Raw genomic sequence first — 17,394 nt, 5'->3', positions numbered from 1 at the left:
GGCACTTATGTCACACACCTGGCCAATACCTCTTTGCACTCTGTGGTTCTTACTCAACCCTCCCAAGTAACAGTCAAGACAGATGACTGCTGGTAACTATTTTTCCCTTATTCTTTTGTCCTTCCTTGTACACCCTCCAGAGACTGGCTACAACTGATAGAAGCTGGCAGGACTGGCACAATGCAGCTTTAAGAACTTGTGTAAATAATGGGAAAACTTTGACTATAATATATATATATACATAAATCAAGATGCCATCACAGCTTAGTTTCTCCCCCAAACAAGATACCAAGTAACATATTAAGGAATAAAGACAGACCATAATTGTCAAGACATAAAACTTGGCTTTATTTATAGGATTCGACACGAGCTTTTTTTTAAAAAGTCTGGGACTTTCAGGTCCCATTTCTCTCTATATTAGTTAGGAGACTTGTAACTGCAAGCTAACAGTTCTGGCCTTTGAAATCAATTTAGACTTCAGTCATATCTCGGCCCCTAATCTTCATCAAAATGGTCACACTGTGCAACAATTCCGATTTCAGCATCTGACCTACGTATTAAGTTCTAAATTATCTACCCCAAACTAAATTTATGGAACTTGCCCAAAAGGTCCAGCAAATTGGCAGAACTGGGATATACTTTTGTCATATTTCCACTCCAAAATGCCTACCAAAAATAAAAATTACAAAAGGACTCCAAAATACTCACGTAAAAATGAGGCAATGGCTTGTTCAGTTGCCTCTTGTATTCCCCTATTCAATCTAGACTGCCACAATCAGGCAGAGAGAAAGCGCAAGGAAGATTTTTTTTGCATCTTAGTGGAAACCTTGAAAGCAGACGTAACTGCCCCAGGTCTGTCAAAGAGATGCATAAATCATCAACTTATCTGTGACTTCCACAGAATAGGGAAGCTGCTCCATGCCCTTCTAGCTTGATTTTTTCCCCCAAACAGGTTAAACTGCACTCCTATCATAGCTATTATGGCTGGTCAATCCTCCTTCCCCTCCTTCTCCATTTACCTAAAAGAGAAAAAGATAGTTTTTATTTATCTTGAGATTCCCCAATTGTTTTCTCTACCTTACGTCTTTTTCCTCAATGCCTTAAGGGTTAACATGCATTTTAAAAAAGCAAATATCTCTCCTTCCACTTTTTACTATTAAAGTCTGTTTTAACAATCTACCGACAGCTCTTGCTCATATCCCTTTTGCTTTAACCTATTTTCATAAATTAAGTCACCCCTCACTGAAGGTTCATTTTAAAAGGAAATTAAGCATAAAATATGTATATTCAATATTTACAATCCCTCACCAGTTGCCCTTCACATGATCTGCCAAGTAGGCATCCTTTTCTACAATCCCCTGAATCTCAGGGGTGTTTGATCTCCTTGCTGACTCAAGGTAAATTGGTTCATAAATAAGCTCAGTCAATACTCAAGCTTCTGATAGTTTTACATGGTTTCATTTTATTCAGTTTGGATGTAATCTCTTCCAGAGTTAATTCTACTTCAGCTTGTAGATGAAATGAAAATGTAGAAAGGTCCACTTCGTATCGTTGGCACATTTGTGGGCATCTCTTCCCTTTTTCACAAGCAGTCAACTGTAGAAAAGTCTATCTGAAGATTTTTATATGCTGAAAAGTAACCTAAGACCAGGCAATGATCTCTACAATGATCCTTGAGGTACAACTGTAGCAAGTTACTGTAATTTGAGCTTAAAAAACATTAGACCAAGAGGAATTCTCTCAAATGGGTTTAAATGCGTTTTATTTTAGACAACCTACATGACATGTTTTTAAAAACAATGCCTCCACTCCAAATAAATCAAGGTCAAAAATAAATGAATAAAGCTCAAGATGACATCAGTCCAAGTTTGTCCAAGTCCTGGTGTTGTGTAGATGACAAAAAGCAGCAGCCAGTTATGATGACAGGTGATTCAAAGTAATCAGCTTAATTTGTTACTGCAACAAAAGGAGATGGGTTACAAGGCTTTACCCCAGTAATAAACAGATACTACAGAACCTACTTCTTTGACGTAAATGTATTCCTCTATTCAATCTGGGCTGCCACAAAGACAGACAGAAAGCGCGAGGACTTCTCTTTGGCACCCTAGTGCAAACCGGTGAACAACAGTAACTTGTTCAAGGTCTATCAGTGGATGCAGGTAAATGATTTATCGAAGCTTACCTAAGCCCTGATAAAAAGAATTTTTAACCTTCTTTGGCTTCGCCCCCACTGCTCTTAATAAACTACCTTTGTTACCCATTATTTTCAAACCTTGTGCAGAGGCATAAGCTAATAAAATTGTTTCCCTGCCTTTTCTGAACACGTCCTAAAGCACTTTGGTTCTCAACTTTTTCTCACAACATTCCCTTAGACTGGAGATGCAGCAACTATATCGCAAATCCACCTATCCATCTTACTGCATTTCTAGTTGTTGCAGGCATTCTGTTGGGGTTTCTCTCCCCACCATGGGGAGAGAAAACAACATGCATCAAAAAAAACCAACTAAATTAAAAACAAGTCCTGCATCCCATCTCCTGTTGTATTAAGACTTTCCCAACCACTTCAACATGAATCTATTTCTACTTCTTTCAAACTCATCACCAATATAGGGTCTCTTCTATAGTAACCTTTTAATTAACTTTTCATGCTTAAGCCACACAGGACATTATTCATGTCAACAAGTTCCAGGTTCTCAGTTGCCTCATGTGTAACCAAACGGGTTTGTCTAAGTGACCTTTCCAACATAGAGTTCCATGACTCAGCAGAGATGGATTATAGACTCCTTGTGTCCCCCCTACAGCAAACCTGCTGGCGCCTTACACAACAGTAGACCGGAGTGACCTGATTTTTGTCAATAAACATTTTCTCAGTTAAACAATCAGCAGTAATCCCAGACTAAGACTTATGCTATATGATTGTTGTTAATGAAATGGAGCATCGCAAATATAAACAAAGTTATTCTCAATGCTTTAAACTAGTACATCAAAATCAAAATGAGGACTATCAAGCAAATTTTGAAACATCCATATACACGGGACATATGAATGGAAATCTACCTAAACATTTTCTATCAGCTAAATTTTTATCATGATTTGAAACCTATGGACATAAGAATGTAATTTCAGCATCTAAAAACTAAGCTTTATTACAAAATTAAGAAAAGCTTTAAACTGGATTGTTTTATGGAAAGAACATTAAACTTTTATAGCTTTTATATTTCCCATATCTAAGTCACAAAGAAACCTAAACACCCAACTATACTCCATTATCTACTTTCAAACAGACTGGGTATTTTAAATTATTTGTTCAGAAACAAAATACTTTTTTTTACTTACACATTTCTCCATTTCTAAACCATCCTTAAAGAAAATCATATATGGAGTCACACCATCCTCACGGAAATCCAAGAGAGCCACCATGCCATCTGGATTCATGTTTTCGCCTATGAAGAACTTGGGGGTGGGGGTGGGGGGGGGTGTGAACAATCGAGGGAAAAGATAAAGCAATAGTGTCAAAGTATATCATTTTCATCACCGTGATGATACAAAACACTGGGACGCCCCCCTCCCCCAAGTCTTCCAGTTCTAGATTCAGGTCTTTTGATGTACTATACCAAGTAGCCTTCCCCTTCTATTCATGTACATTCCTGGTCAAAAATAGAAAGGGGAGGGGAGGGGGGAGGCACTACAGGACAGAAGGAGGATTACCAACAACAAAAGAACAAGCGGAATTCCAAGCAAGTCTGCCTTTTAGGAATAATAGATCTCTGAAAGCAGAGGGCCTCAGGACAAGTTACTCTTTTCGCTTCTGATAGAATGTTACCATTCCTACTGCTAAAACATCTAGTAAGCTTTTAAGCAAATTATACTTCACTCCGGCCCAGACCCTCAGATTTCCCCAGAACAATATAATGTCATTTGTGATTAGAGCCCCAGAGATACAACATGGGGGGCATTACATCAACCCTAATAATTTGAATCTCCAAAATATCCCAACTACCCAAGTTAAAATAAAACATTCCACAAGCTAGCAAACTATACAGAGATTCCAAAAGACCCAAGTGGCCAAACACTTTTAAGCAGTTTGGGGAAGGACAGTTAAATTGTTTATATTCCTTTGGTCTGCAACTTCAAGATATTTACCTGATAGTTTTTAAAATTAGCAAGGATGTGTTTGATTTGTTCTGCAGCTCCCGTCATAAAAGGTTTTACTCTATCTGGCTTGTGTTCTTCAAGTCTGCCTTTGATTCTAAAACAAAAGATTCTATTTAGTTTTTCTAAAATACTGAATTCTACAAAAATGAATAACTGACATGGTTTTCTTACAATTAAATATCCAAAAGAAACCCAAAATATTCACAATGGTCATGGTCCCTGCAACCTCCAAACTGTAATTAAAAAAAGTAAAACTCCCCCAAATTGTCAACATTAAGAAGTCAGGGTAGTTTTGTACAGATCAAAACAAATTCTAAAGAGGCTTGCTTACTAGCCATAGTGCTAAATGACACTCCCAGCTAAATTCAAGGGTCTCATGCCAACAGAATCCTTTCTTCACAATGCTCACCTAAAAAGTTTGGTGAGTTTTTGTACACTCTCATTGTATCATAATGGTTCTTAGAACAGTTAAACCATTAGGTCCTGGGCTACAAGAAACAACGAATAACTTATATTAGCTATTTTAGTTATCTGAAAGTTAGTTTATTTTAGTTATCTAGTTATTTTAAAGGCATTAGTAACTTACGATTTCATGTAGTCTTTGATGTACTTTTTGTAGGATTCTTTTGTGAAACTAGTTTCTTGCAGATGATGGTTTATTACTATGTCGACTCCAGTGATTACAGTGGCATCTGTTCCTTCACCCTCAGGACCTTCAGCAGAGGCATTTCCACCGATAAGGGAATCATCGATGGTACCCTCTGTCCTACTGACCATCTGGGTTAGGAAAAAGAAAAAGGGGGGCAGGGAGGGTAGAGTACAACAAAAAAAGATATTTTAAAAGTACAGTCAACAAAGTAAGGCCCGCGATATCCATATGTTAGCCATGAACACTGCTGAATCAGCTTTCTTTTTTGGTATTTAAATGACACTCGTTATTTAACAGTACATGTAACTCCAAAGGAAGGAAATCCCCTCTACCAATTCAGTGCCTGTTGCGCAATAGCTGTCAAAAGATACCAGAAACTTAAGAGTGACTGCCGGTCAAGGTGCAATGGAACTTGAACCCAAGTCTGGCCGACTTGCTTTTGCTCTTAGTAGTCGGCTCTCTTCGTGTTACTACTGGTGGTCGCTTTGGTAATACAAAATATAAAAACCCTAAGTCAAAACGAAGGATCAAGGCCGCGGCCAGCCCTCGGTTGGGACGTTTAAGCCGGGTGATTCGGCTACAGGAGGAGGCAGCGGCCGAAAGCTAAGACGGCCTGCCCGGCAGCTCTAGCCAAGGGGAAGCCCGCCCTCCTCCCCGTCTCCCCCACACTCGGCACGGCTGCAGGGAGCCGTGGGCGCCAGAGGGGGCAGCAGCTCCTCTCGGGAGCGGGCCTCGATCTCCGACACCTCCTGGAAACTTCGGTGTCCGCGGGGGGCCTCGGCCAGGAAACCGCGTCTCGTCCGCCAGGAGGCCGATTGCACAACCTCCCTCCCTCTCCTTCCCTCCCTCGGCACCACGCCTGCGGCCTGGGAGCCGCGGAAACCCGAGCCACGCCGCCCCCGCCTCCCTGCCGGGCCCAGGCCTCACCTTCCCCTCCACCTCCAGGCACAGCCCGTTCGCGATCTCCCGGATCTTGTAAATGTCGGAGAACATCTCATCATCTGCTCGGGGACAGACAGAAGCGGGGCCCCCAACTCACTCGCCACCGGCCCCAAATAGGCGCCCCTCTTTCCGCTCCCCCCCTTCCAACCCCGCCGGGCACAGGCCTCAGCGGCAGTGCCGCCATTTCCTTCCTTCCTCCCTCCCGGGGGCCGCCAGCCCCGCGCGCGCGCCATCTCTCTCCCCCTCCCCCCAGCCAAAACCCGGAGCCCATCCGGGATCTAGAGGCCTCGCGGCCGGCGCGCGCCGCTCCTCTCCCCCTCCCCCGCCCCCGGCCGCCTCGCGCCCTGCCGGGCTCGAGGCCCGGGGCGGCGGCGTCCTCCCTCCTCTTCCTACCCCCCCCCTCCCCCAGCTCTCCCCTTTCCCCAGCGCGCGGGCAGTAGGGGTCGCGCGGGCAGCACTCACGGCTGATGAGGTCCCGGTAGATGATCATGGCGGCGGAAGGAGGGAGGCGGCGGCGGCGGCGCTAGCGCTGCGGGGGCCCGGAGCTCGGTGTGAGCGCGATGCAGCCGGAGCGGCGCTTGGGGGGGGAGGGGGGAGCGGGCGGAAAAGGCCGAGTCAGCCGCTCCCCAACCTCATATAGAGGGCACGTTCCCCCTACGTCACTGCCCCCCCCACCCCCGTGCATCCGGAAGCCCTGCAACCGGGGACGTGTCACGCAGGCCCCGCGGGGGAGGGGGCGTGGGGATGGAACCAAGCAGCATCCAGTCACTTGCCCGCCCAGACACAATGCTCCATTCCAATGGGGTCGAAGTATCCCCGGTGCCCGGGGGGAGGGGCGGAGGGGGCACTGGACCCGGTCTGGTCGAGGGGGGGCTCTGTGGGCCCTCCAGGGGCGCCCCCGCCGGAAGAGGGCGGGGCTCGGGTAAGGTCCGGCCTCTCCTCTTTGGCCCCGCCCTGGCTCCGCCCACCGCACCTCCCTTCCGCTGGGGGAGACCAGCCCCACGTTAGTTGTCCTGCGCCTGAGGAGGCGTCGTCGTGTTCCCTGCCCTTTGCACCCGGAGGTTGCTCCTTGCCCGCGGGCAGCGGTGGCCAGGAAGAACGCCTTCTCCGGCTGCCTGCCGGTTCATCAGTATGCAGGAGCTTGGGGGGCTCGGATGAGCCATCCCCTTCGGATCTTGGTCCGCTCTAGCCCAGCTGCATTGGCTTTGTTACGGGGCAGAGCTCGGAGCCACTGAACATGATGCAGGCGAGGGTCTTCTTGGCCCCAGGAAGCAGCCCCCAGCTGGGAGGCCGGACGCCTTGGGCCCAGCCACTGCCCGACCTGCTAGAGGCCCCATCGACCTCGCTTCTCCTGAATTCGCCCGTCTGCTCTGTGAAACAGCCGGCGCTTGCGGTCACCTCCAGCCCTGAAATGCAAGATGTGCGAGAGCGAGCTAGGCTGTCCGGGGCCAGCCAGTCCAGCCTTACGTGTAGTAACAGTAAAAAGCCCCTCTCCGAAGGTATCCCGTCTAATGTCTGCTAGTGAGGAGGCATTTAGGCTTCCTGGGCAGCCCATTTTACTTTTTGATAGCTCTTTGAGAGTTAAGGAAAGGCCTTCTTTACATCATGGGGTGTACTGGAAGTTATGGTTTGATTTTAGCGAGTATTTACACCTCAAAGTGGCAAACACTGCAAATCCAGGCATGATTTATTGTTGTTTTGTTGATTGTCTGGACTTAAAATGATGGAGAATATGTTAATAGTGCAAGTTAAAAGTGTTCTGGCTACATTTTTTGGAGAACCACAATTTACCAGCACATCCCTGCTACTCCAAGCCTAAATTTGCCTCTAACTTCTGCCTTTTGCTCCTAGCTTTGCCTTCCTGGGCCAAGCTGAACAAGTCTGATCTTTCTTCCACAAAGCAGCCTTTCAAGTGCTGGAAGATAACTGTCCAATTTAATTCAGCAAGCATTTATTTAGCTTCTTTTATATATTAAAGGTTAGGTGCTGGAGACACAAAGACACAAAAGTGTCTGAGGGGGAGTGCGGGCTTCCAAGTCTTCTCTTGTGCAGGCTAAATATCCCCTTTGATAGCATCCTATATGTAGAGCTTGAAGATACATATCTTAGATGTCATTTGGTCCAGCCACCTCATTTTACAGATAAAAAACTGAGCATGAAAGGCTTACCCAGGATCCCACAAATAGTAAGCAGCCAAGTCAGGATTAGATCCTGTGCTCTTGCAATTATACTCCCTTCAGTCCTTCAACTTATGGCAGGTCAAGGCCCTTCGCCCTACTCCGTATGGTCTCCAGCTTAGTAGTGTTTTCTTTAAACTACAGTCCCCAAGAATTAACAAGTTCTAAATCTCCGAACTGAATGTGGTTTTGGCATCAGTATGTGATTTATTGTGTCAAACAGGTGAGAAATTTTAGAAGTAATTGTTGGCCCTCAGGTAGTTTCTGCCAGGCTCAAGAATCAGGACCATGTGGCACTTTTCTTCCATAGTGTTTGTTCATTGTTGTTAGAAATGCCATGTATTAGGGACACCTTCATCTGTACCAGTAATAGGGTAGGTGACTATAGAATGCTATGTAGCATAATGTTATGAAAAAAATAAGAATTGGTTCAGCATAAAAGAGGTATGAGCATTAAAACTGGCAGGTTGATGCTTTTTAAAAAGATGATTAGAGGAATTGCTAGGAAAAAAGCATGATATATGAATAATTAAATATCATTCAGTAAGAGATGATAAATATGAGGAATTCTGAGACACTCATCAAGAACTGATGCAGACCGAAATAAGCAGAACCAAGAAAATGACGTGTACAGTGACTACAATGTAAATAGATCACTCTAAAAGGTTGAAATCCAAGTGATGGAAAAAAAAAAACCAAGCACATTCTATGTAGGAAAGAGATAGTGAAACATTCAGTCATGTCCAACTCAGCCCACCAGGCCCTTCTGTCCTCCACTATCTCCTCAAGTCTGTCCAAGCTCATGTTCATTGCTTCCATGACACTATTCATCCATTTCATCCTCTACCATATTCCTTTTACATTCAATCTTTGCCACTATCAAAGTCTTTCTTAATAAGTCCTGCCTTCTCATTATGTGGCCAAAGTATTCACGCTTCAGCTTCAGCATTTGTCCTTCCAATGAATAGTCAGAGTTAATGTCTTTATGTATTGATTAATTTGATTAATGGAACACACCTCCTCCCTTATTGTAAAGAGGAGGAGGCCTACTAATCAGAATAAGTATACGTTGTCAGAGGTAGTCAAAAGAGAGAGTTTAAACTGGAAGAGGTCAGAAATGCAGTTGGCATAAACACAAAAGACATAAATGTATTTTTTAAAGAAAAAGGGAATTACAGTTGCGAGTAGTAATAATGATAATACCCTTAATTAAGAAGCAATGTTGTATAGTAGAAGACTAATCAGTGTCAATCGCATTATTACAGTGACTCAAGGCATTTAACTTATCCTCTTGGCATCCTAAGGACTCCTGTTATTTCTCACTTTTAGATGAAGAAGCTGAGTCGCAAAGAATTTGTTAGTTGTCCAAGGTTACTTAACAACTCTTTGGCAAAGATCCGACTGGGTGCAACATTTCTTGGTTCTCTGTCTAGTGCATTTTCCATTGGAAATGTCTCTGTAATCAGAGAAAGCTACATGCTTGGAAGCCACTTCCAGTGTTTAACTCACATGTTGCTGTCCTGAATGTGAGTGAAAATTATTTTTAAAAAACCAATATGGGGAGGAAACTGAAGGAGTTATTTTCCTTATTGAAACTAAGTAAAACTTATTTTACCTCAAGGATTTGCAATTTCATCCCTGTGTACACCCATCATAGACACAAATCTTAATTCCTTCATAATGTATTCCTACTGTAGTAGATGGTTTTGTTGAGCAAACAACAAAAAATCATTCCCTAGTGAGTAGTGACTAATATCTGTAAAAGGGATGACACCCTCAGAAATTAGCCAGGCTGGTCCTCAAGAGAGAGAAATACAATCTGTCTGTGGGCCAGTATTCAAAGTGTTTTCAGTTTGGTTTGGGACCTGCCAGAGCCTGTGGTCCATTGGCGTAGTATGGTATAGGAAGACTTTAACATCAGATAGAAGGTGAAATTTAGCTAACAAAAAAAGAAGCATAACTTTTCATTCTGGACACTTGAGTAGTTTCCCTTTTCTTAAATATTACAAATTATGTAGCTTAGGGCTTTGCTTTTTAAAAAGTTGTATAGTTTTTACCCTGATTTTTCAGGATACATGAGGCGACAATAATGGATTTTTTTTTTTTAGAAATCCCGCTGTGTGCTTTAGGAGTCAAGAGAGTCAAGAGAAATAGTGTCCAACTATAGAGACTTGATTACACATTACACTACACATCCTTTAACCCCCTAAACTCCAGCCTGTGCAGGATAGTTTACCATCTCTGATCATGTCTAAAGACAGGTTGTCCATCCTACTCCATGCTTGGGAATGCTCTCCCTCTTTCCTGCTGACTCTTAGAATCCTTCAAGGTTCAGCCCAAGTATGTTTTTCATAATCCCCCTAGTTAATTGTCTTTCCCCCCAACCATAATTACTGTGTATTTATATTGCATATAGTCTGTATTCACTGATCTGTGTTCCCTAGTAGAATGTAAACTCTTGGTCGGCAAAGGCAAAGATTCTGTCTTTGTCTTGTATTTCTTATCACCCCTAACACTTCCATCACCTCCACCCAGTGCTTGACATTTAGACACTTAAAGGTTGCTGGTTTGAAACAAGAGCATTTTCAGGAGCATACATCTCCTCATGCCCTGCAACTGAGAGTTTGGGAGCTAACTTTCTTCAATCTCCAAGCAATAAAGCAATAGAAGTGGTTCTCTCAACTCCGAGTCATGGATTCTGAGAGGGGATAGAATTGGGGAAGGAGCTATAGGCCTAGGTCTTGAATTGATATGCAACTGTGGCAGAACATTTCTCAGTTCTAATCTAGGGCTTTAGTCAGACCCTTTTTTCTGTTGGGCACCTGTAAGAATGTGTCCATTTAGATTTCTGTGACACAATAAAGGGTAAAGATAGAGACAATGAAATGTGAGAGTGAGGCCCTTTCAGGCATAAATGAAGCATTCCATACATACCTAGTGAGCATCTAAGAGCTTTGAATAGTCAAATTGACTGAAAAAGGCCAGCTGACAGAATGAACTTGTCCCAAGAGCACAGTCTTGTTACCTTTGTCTCCAGTCATTTGTTTGAGTGAGACGCAGCTGGAAGCTAGGAAGTGTTTTGAAGTAGTTGCCATAAATTAGTCTGAGGTCTCTCACTGAGGAAACCCTGTTTTAAACCAGGAAAATTTTTCAAAGAGGAAAGGCTAAACCTCTTATATTTCCGGCCTGAAAGTGACAAGAATCAGAGCTGAGTCCTTGAATGAGCAAAATTGGAGAGGCTTTTGTCAGTCATAGGCTAAGGATCTTTTCCCTTTCTGAAACACCACTCCCCAGTAAAAGAGTAGAGAAACCCCAAGTTAAGTCTAAGGTGGCAGATAGTAGAGACTACAACTTCCCAAGGAAACCAGTGAATTGATCCATCCAGGAGAGACCATGCCTTGTGAAGGTCCAGCCAAGTAGCCAGGTGACCTATCTGGTGTTGCCCAGCAGTAGATTGACCGGTCCAGCAGAGATGCCATGTAAGGAACAAGCCCAGCTGAGCCACCCCATACATCTGAGAAGCAGTGCTCTATGGGGACCCAGTCACATCTAGCAGCAGAGGTCCCCGTCCATCAAATACTACTGATATCCTACCCTGCAATGAACTTTGTCAAGACTCTCCAGAGAAAGAGAGAGAACATTGAGGCCTTGCAGTCCCAGAGCTATGTATTGTATTGGCCACATGTGTTCCCTACAGGTGTGCCTCACCACAACAATACATTAAGTTTATACCTACTCCCCACTCCTTGTGGACTCTGTATATTTGTGGTAGAGCATAGCTAGGTGTTGGGGGAAATGTTTTATAAACTATTCTTGTTATGCCATTTGAGTAAACCTTTAAGAGCTAATTGAGTCTATGGGCTGATTGTTCATGGGAAACACACAGGTTGGGGTTTGTTAGCTGTAGTGTTAGGTATTACCCCTAGAACCCAAAGTCATTCCTGCTCCTCCTTGATGTTAGGACCTTCTCAAAGATTATCTCCAGTTTATCGCATATACATCTTGTTTGTGCACAGTGATTTGCATGTTATCTCCTGTCATTAGACTGGGAGATCCTTTAGGGAAGGGGACTGTTTTTGCCTTTCTTTGTATCCCCTACCCAGTACCCAGCAGACTTAATAACTGCTTGTTGACTTGATTTTACTTTGGCAATCTTTTCTCTGGCAGGTCAACTATTTGATGACAAAGGGGCTTCCTAGACTCTTTTGGTCTCCTTGTAATTATATTATATTTGTTTAACTCCTGGATGAGATCATTATAGTCGATTTTGTTGTCACTTTTATCTGTTTCCCATTTTAAAAATTTCAATAGTTTAAATAATTCAGTGTTAAATCTTCTTAATTGTATTGTGCCATGTCAGTTTCTTATTACTATTTTTTCTTCTCGTTAAGTATAAAGCCTGATCTTAGCTATGATGAGTTATTCTTTTTTTTTTTAAATTGTACACTTGCTTCAGGCATATTTTCCACATCCTTAATGTCTTTTCCTGTCTGCTAAAATGTAATCAGTTTCATCCTTTGTGATTTGGTGTTCGCTACATCCAGCACCTAATTTTTGTAAAGGAGGTTTTCATAATATGGCATTGCAAGACTTCTGTATAATCTACAAGTCTTACCTCTCTCATTATTTCTCCTAAATCATGCTTTCCTATGCAATTCTTTCCATCTTCACCTTTTTCCCACCTTTGCCTTCAATTCATTAAGTATTACAGTGTATTTTGACATAATTTCAATGAGTTTTGCATAAAATTTGTCTACCACTTTGTCCTCAGCACCCAGCATTGCTATGTAAGCTGCATTTCTTTTCATGGTGGTCTTTTTTCAAGTGTTTGCCACTAGTAGTGCAAAATGTGATGACAAAATGCGCCATTAAATGATATTTCTTGTAGTGTTTGAGTATGTAATAAATTTTTTTCACCAATTCATTTCTTTGTTTCTTCAAGGATTATATGAGTCATCCTTCCACTTAGCTACACCTTTCTTCTGGTTTCATTTATAGCAAGAATGTTAGGATTGATGTAATTTATGGTATAATCTTTGGTCATTGAACAAAGATCTCACATTTAGAGCATCAACGATCAAACTTTGTGGATGATCTAAAAACTGTGTGAAAATCTTAGTACATTCTTTCCTCTTTTACATCACTTTTCCATTCTCACTTGTGGGGTTCCTATTGGGAAAACTCCATAATACACAGTAAAAAATAAAAACCATCAACTTAAACTCTAAGATGGAGGCCCAGACATGGTGACCTGTTAAAAATCATAACTTAGATACTGAATCACAATTCAGACACTGAGTCATAACTTAAATGCTGTGACCAGTACATGACCAGTACTCAACCTTGAGTGCCTGGGCATTTACCCAAGAGTGCTGAGTAAACACTTGGTTGTCTGTGAACCAGGTTCAGTACTAAGGATAAACTAAAATATTAGCCAAAACTTTAACCAAGCAGAAAGGCCCAAAATATCCACCAATCCACAATGAAGCACCCTATGGTTCCTCCTCCCCTTGTCTGATTTTCATAATTACCACTGGGCTTTCCTGGGTTCTTTGTACGGATCAAACTTATAGTCTGACCTTCACCCTATACTGATGACTATCAGACTCTTGGCAGGGATCCACCATACTGCCCCAATGTAAGTATCCAATTGATTAAACTTACCTATAATCAATCTGGAGCTCTTTGACCTCTTCCTTTAGTATGGAGCTTCTCCCAATGAGGAATTCCAAAGAAGAACATGAGTAAGATAGAAAGAGGAGCTGGGAAGGACTGCGATGAGAGTGAAGCATTAGGCAGATAGCCAGAGCTCCACTGGTATTCTCAGGATATCAAGAGAAAGCAAAGAAAGGCTCCAGCAGATTGGGTGTATACTTCCACTGTTGAATGTTGGGAGTGACATCTAAGAGAGTCACACAGGATAGGAAGGCAAGGGTGAATTGTGATGTGCACCTTGGAGGGAAACTCTGGAATTGATGAGATCACAAATCGTTTTGAGTATTTAAGTATTATTATTTATTGCTAGTAGCTCTGGAATTGATGAGATCATAAATCCTTTTGAGTATTTAGGTATTATTATTTATTGCTAGGAACCCTGGGAAGGAATAACATTAAAAGATTCCATTCTGTTCTTTCTCCCCTACCCCTACTCCAGCCATTTTTGTTATTTCATTTAGGACCTTCTCCCCTTCACCTGCTATGAGGTTAACGGAAGTAGAATGTAAAGTCCTTGAAGGAACAGTTTCATATTTTGTCTCTTTTCTTCCCCAATTGCCTAGCACAGTGCCATGTATATAATAGGCACTTCATAAATGCTTACTGATTGATTGAGGGCAGGGTCTCTTTCTGTAGTTGTGTGTTTGTATCCTGTGAACTCAGCTTAAGGATTAGTATATAGTTGTTGCATTTAATAAATGCTTGTTAATTAAATTTAGTTCAATTTGAGTGATGAGAAAAAGTAGCACAAATACGTGGTGGATATTGCATTATAGTAGCTGTGGTGAATTAATCTAGCCTCCACACAGCTGCCAAACTGATATTCCTAAAGCACACAGGTCAGGCCATGCCACGCCTGGCGGGCCCAACTGTTCTAATGTATAGCTCTTGCCTCCTCTTTGGGGCTTCTCAAACCTTTCATGGTCTGCCACCCATCTGTTCTTAATTGTTCTACATTTCTTCACTTACCATGTCTATGTGGCAGGCAAACTGACTTCTTTATTCTTCTTATGTGACATTCCATCCCCAGTCTCTGTGCCTCCATTTATGACCCCATGAGCTTTTGCACAGCCTTCCCTACCTAGAATTGATTCCCTCTACAACTCTGCCCCTTAGAGGCTCTAGTTTCCTTAAAGCCCACTCAAGTACTGCTTCCTTTAGGAAGTCTATCCCAATACCCCCATTTGCTAGGGCTCTCTCTCACTCTCTCTCTTTCTTTTCTGGCTATGTGTTTAGCTCTAGAATGTAAGATTCTTGAAAGCATGAACTTTTTTTTTCCCCTCTTGTATCCCCAGTTCCTGGTACTGCTACTGTTGGTAATGTTTGTTGAATAAATGAAGGACTAGCCAGGTGTATGGCTAAGGGTGGCAGCTCTAAGACAAGAGAGGGATGGTATCTTTGAGGTATGGACCAAAAAGAAGAGATAGAAGAGGATCTGAAGACACTGCCAGACTAGCAATGGTGAAGGGCCAATGGGGAGGGGTGGGGTTGCAGGAACAGTCTTGGGCTGGCTCTTCTTTCTTCCAGTGATCAGTGTTTCTGACTCATTAAGATGGCACCTAGCCATCTGGGTGGCGAAGGTGGGGATAGAGTGCCCCTGAGTCAGAAAGTCAGAAAGACTCATCTTCCTGAGTTCAGATCTGATTTCAGACATTTACTAGCTATGTGACCCTGGGCAAGTCATTTAACCCAGTTCACCTTAGTTTTCTTATCTGTAAAATGAGCCGCAGAAGGAAATGGCAAGTCACTTTAGTATCTCTGTCAAGAAAACGCCAAATGGGGTCATGAAGAGCCAGGCACAGCTGATACGACTGAACAACAGCAACGAGGTGGTGTGTGAAGCTAGATGGGATATGAGAGGGGGTTGAGAAAGGTAGGTCGAGTAGAAGGGGAAGGAAATGTGGAGGGAATGGAGAGTTCCTTTGGTCTCCAAGTCACCAGATTTGGTGTGTTGGCTTTTTGTATTCCAGATATATGTATGTATGTGTGTCAAGGCTGTGGCACAGAATGCAAAACAGAGACTGCTTATAGGCTTTAAATTTACCCCAATTAATCTTTAATTTTTGAAGTATATCTTCAAGCTGAAATAAATGGAGAGAAAATAGAATGAATAAATGTCTTAACTTCTTTGGTTGTTGGTATGGTAACAGTTTCTTTCCAGGCTATCTTAGTAGGAGCAACGGTGATGTTAATTAGTGAAAGGAAATTTTTTTTTTTCTAGAACACTAGGGCACGGTAATTTTAAAAAATGAAAGGCTTCATAAAGCAGAAGCTTCAGAAATGGAAACTGGTAGAAAATGTCCAAAATTGAATTTACAGATTTTTTTTTTTAGAAAAGTAATTTCCTTCTGGCAAATGAGTACTCTCAAGCTCTGTGTACTAATAGTAATGGTTTATGTTTATGCAGAGCTTTAAAGGTTTCCAAAGGTGTTGACATATTATCTTATTTGACCCTCACTACAAATCTGTGAGGTGAGGTTATATTATTCCCATTTTACTGATCAGGAGTTTGAAGCTCAGAGGTTAAGTGACTTGCCCAAGCTCATGCTGCAAGTAGTGTCTTAATGAGTTCCAGCCTCCAAGTATAATGTTCAGGGAGTCTAGAGGCCAGTATCTTTCTCACTGACTGCCCAGGTTTGAAAACTATTGGCTTTGGACTGCTTAGCCTCTTTTGACCATGAATTTCACAACTAAAGTGGTGTCTAATATGTTAGTTTGTCATCTTACAGACTTGTATTTTTTTTAAATAAATTTCTTTATTTATTTTTAGTTTACCACACACGGTTCTACATAGTTTTGAGTTTCAGTTTTTCTCCCCACCTTCCCCCCTCCCTCCCCAAGACGGCATGAAGTCTCATTTAACTGTCATGTATAACTTCGCATTGAATTAATTTATGCACTAGTCAAGTCGTGGAGAAGAATTTTGACCAATGGAATGAATCATGAGAAAGAAGAAACAGAACCAAAAAAAAAACAAAAAAAAAACCCCAAAAACAAAAACTAACGAGAAGCAGAAAAGGCGAGCATGTTAGTGTGCCTCAGCCTGTATTCAAACTTTGCAGTTCTTTGTACAGACTTGTATTTAATATAAACAAAAGCCTTCCAGATGCAAACGGAATACAGATGTTTTTCTCTTACAGCTTTAATTAAAAATAACTGTAAGGCTTGATAAAATTTGAATAGCCACGTTAAAGTTAGAGCCCAGCTTAAAATCTAAGTGTCGATTTTATGTCTTAAGTGAAATTATGTCTTTTTAGTGACATCCATGCACACTTACTAATACAGGACTGCAGTGTGAATTCAATTCAGCTTAACAACTAAGAGCTGATTAAGTACAAAGTTCTGTTCCCTTAGGCTCTGGGGAGCTAACTACAGGATGGAAAAACAGTCCCTAAGCTCAAAGAATTTATATTCTTCTGGGGGGGAAGCTTACATCCTACTGTCCTATTTTAATACTATTAAATTAATGTCCTATTTTAAAATTTAATGAAATAATGTATATGAAATTGCTTTTTAAAAACTGTAGCGCACCAGTCAAATATAAACGGTGACTGTAAAATATGTGTTGCTCCAACTGGTTCTTCAGAGAACAGCATATTCCTGGTTTCTGGCTTTTACTTTTCCCTGGAAACCTATTTGTTTATTGAACAAATTAACATTAAAGCTGTTAGTCGTTAAGAGGTGTCAGCTCAACTATGGATAAACCAAAAGGTTGATTCTGAAAACCTACAAGAGTCAAAAGATTGATTTTAAAAG

The 17,394-nt window shown here is 42.1% G+C and overlaps 1 protein-coding gene and 2 non-coding genes across 3 annotated transcripts; all 3 read right to left on the bottom strand.

Annotated features, from left to right (window-relative positions):
- Nucleotides 1–740: 740 nt before the first annotated feature.
- Nucleotides 741–871, bottom strand: LOC118849319. Its single transcript, XR_005010368.1, has one exon. It is a non-coding gene; the product is annotated as a small nucleolar RNA SNORA31 (small nucleolar RNA).
- A 571-nt stretch (nucleotides 872–1,442) lies between these two features.
- On the bottom strand, nucleotides 1,443–6,702 carry TPT1 (tumor protein, translationally-controlled 1). The gene is made up of 6 exons (XM_036754896.1): nucleotides 6,209–6,702; nucleotides 5,732–5,805; nucleotides 4,742–4,932; nucleotides 4,144–4,249; nucleotides 3,337–3,453; nucleotides 1,443–1,956 (listed from the first exon to the last, which is right to left on the bottom strand). Exons 1-6 carry the CDS (start codon nucleotides 6,234–6,236, stop codon nucleotides 1,954–1,956), a joined length of 519 nt encoding a protein of 172 aa, XP_036610791.1. The 5' UTR covers nucleotides 6,237–6,702; the 3' UTR covers nucleotides 1,443–1,953.
- LOC118849318 lies at nucleotides 2,033–2,159 on the bottom strand. The gene has a single exon (XR_005010367.1). It is a non-coding gene; the product is annotated as a small nucleolar RNA SNORA31 (small nucleolar RNA).
- Nucleotides 6,703–17,394: the final 10,692 nt, after the last annotated feature.

This window comes from Trichosurus vulpecula, chromosome 4 (assembly GCF_011100635.1).
Source record: "Trichosurus vulpecula isolate mTriVul1 chromosome 4, mTriVul1.pri, whole genome shotgun sequence".
In the NCBI taxonomy this organism is placed as follows: Eukaryota; Metazoa; Chordata; class Mammalia; order Diprotodontia; family Phalangeridae; genus Trichosurus; species Trichosurus vulpecula.
This window is presented reverse-complemented; position numbering and strand designations above follow the sequence as displayed.

Excerpts from the sequence above, each read along its gene's own strand:
- TPT1 (XM_036754896.1), bottom strand. The coding sequence starts at position 6,236 with ATGATCATCTACCGGGACCTCATCAGCC. Across the intron at positions 4,933-5,731 it reads GCCTGGAGGTGGAGGGGAAG|ATGGTCAGTAGGACAGAGGG; the intron begins GTGAGGCCTGGG and ends TTCCTAACCCAG. Across the intron at positions 4,250-4,741 it reads ATCAAAGACTACATGAAATC|AATCAAAGGCAGACTTGAAG; the intron begins GTAAGTTACTAA and ends CTTTTGTTTTAG.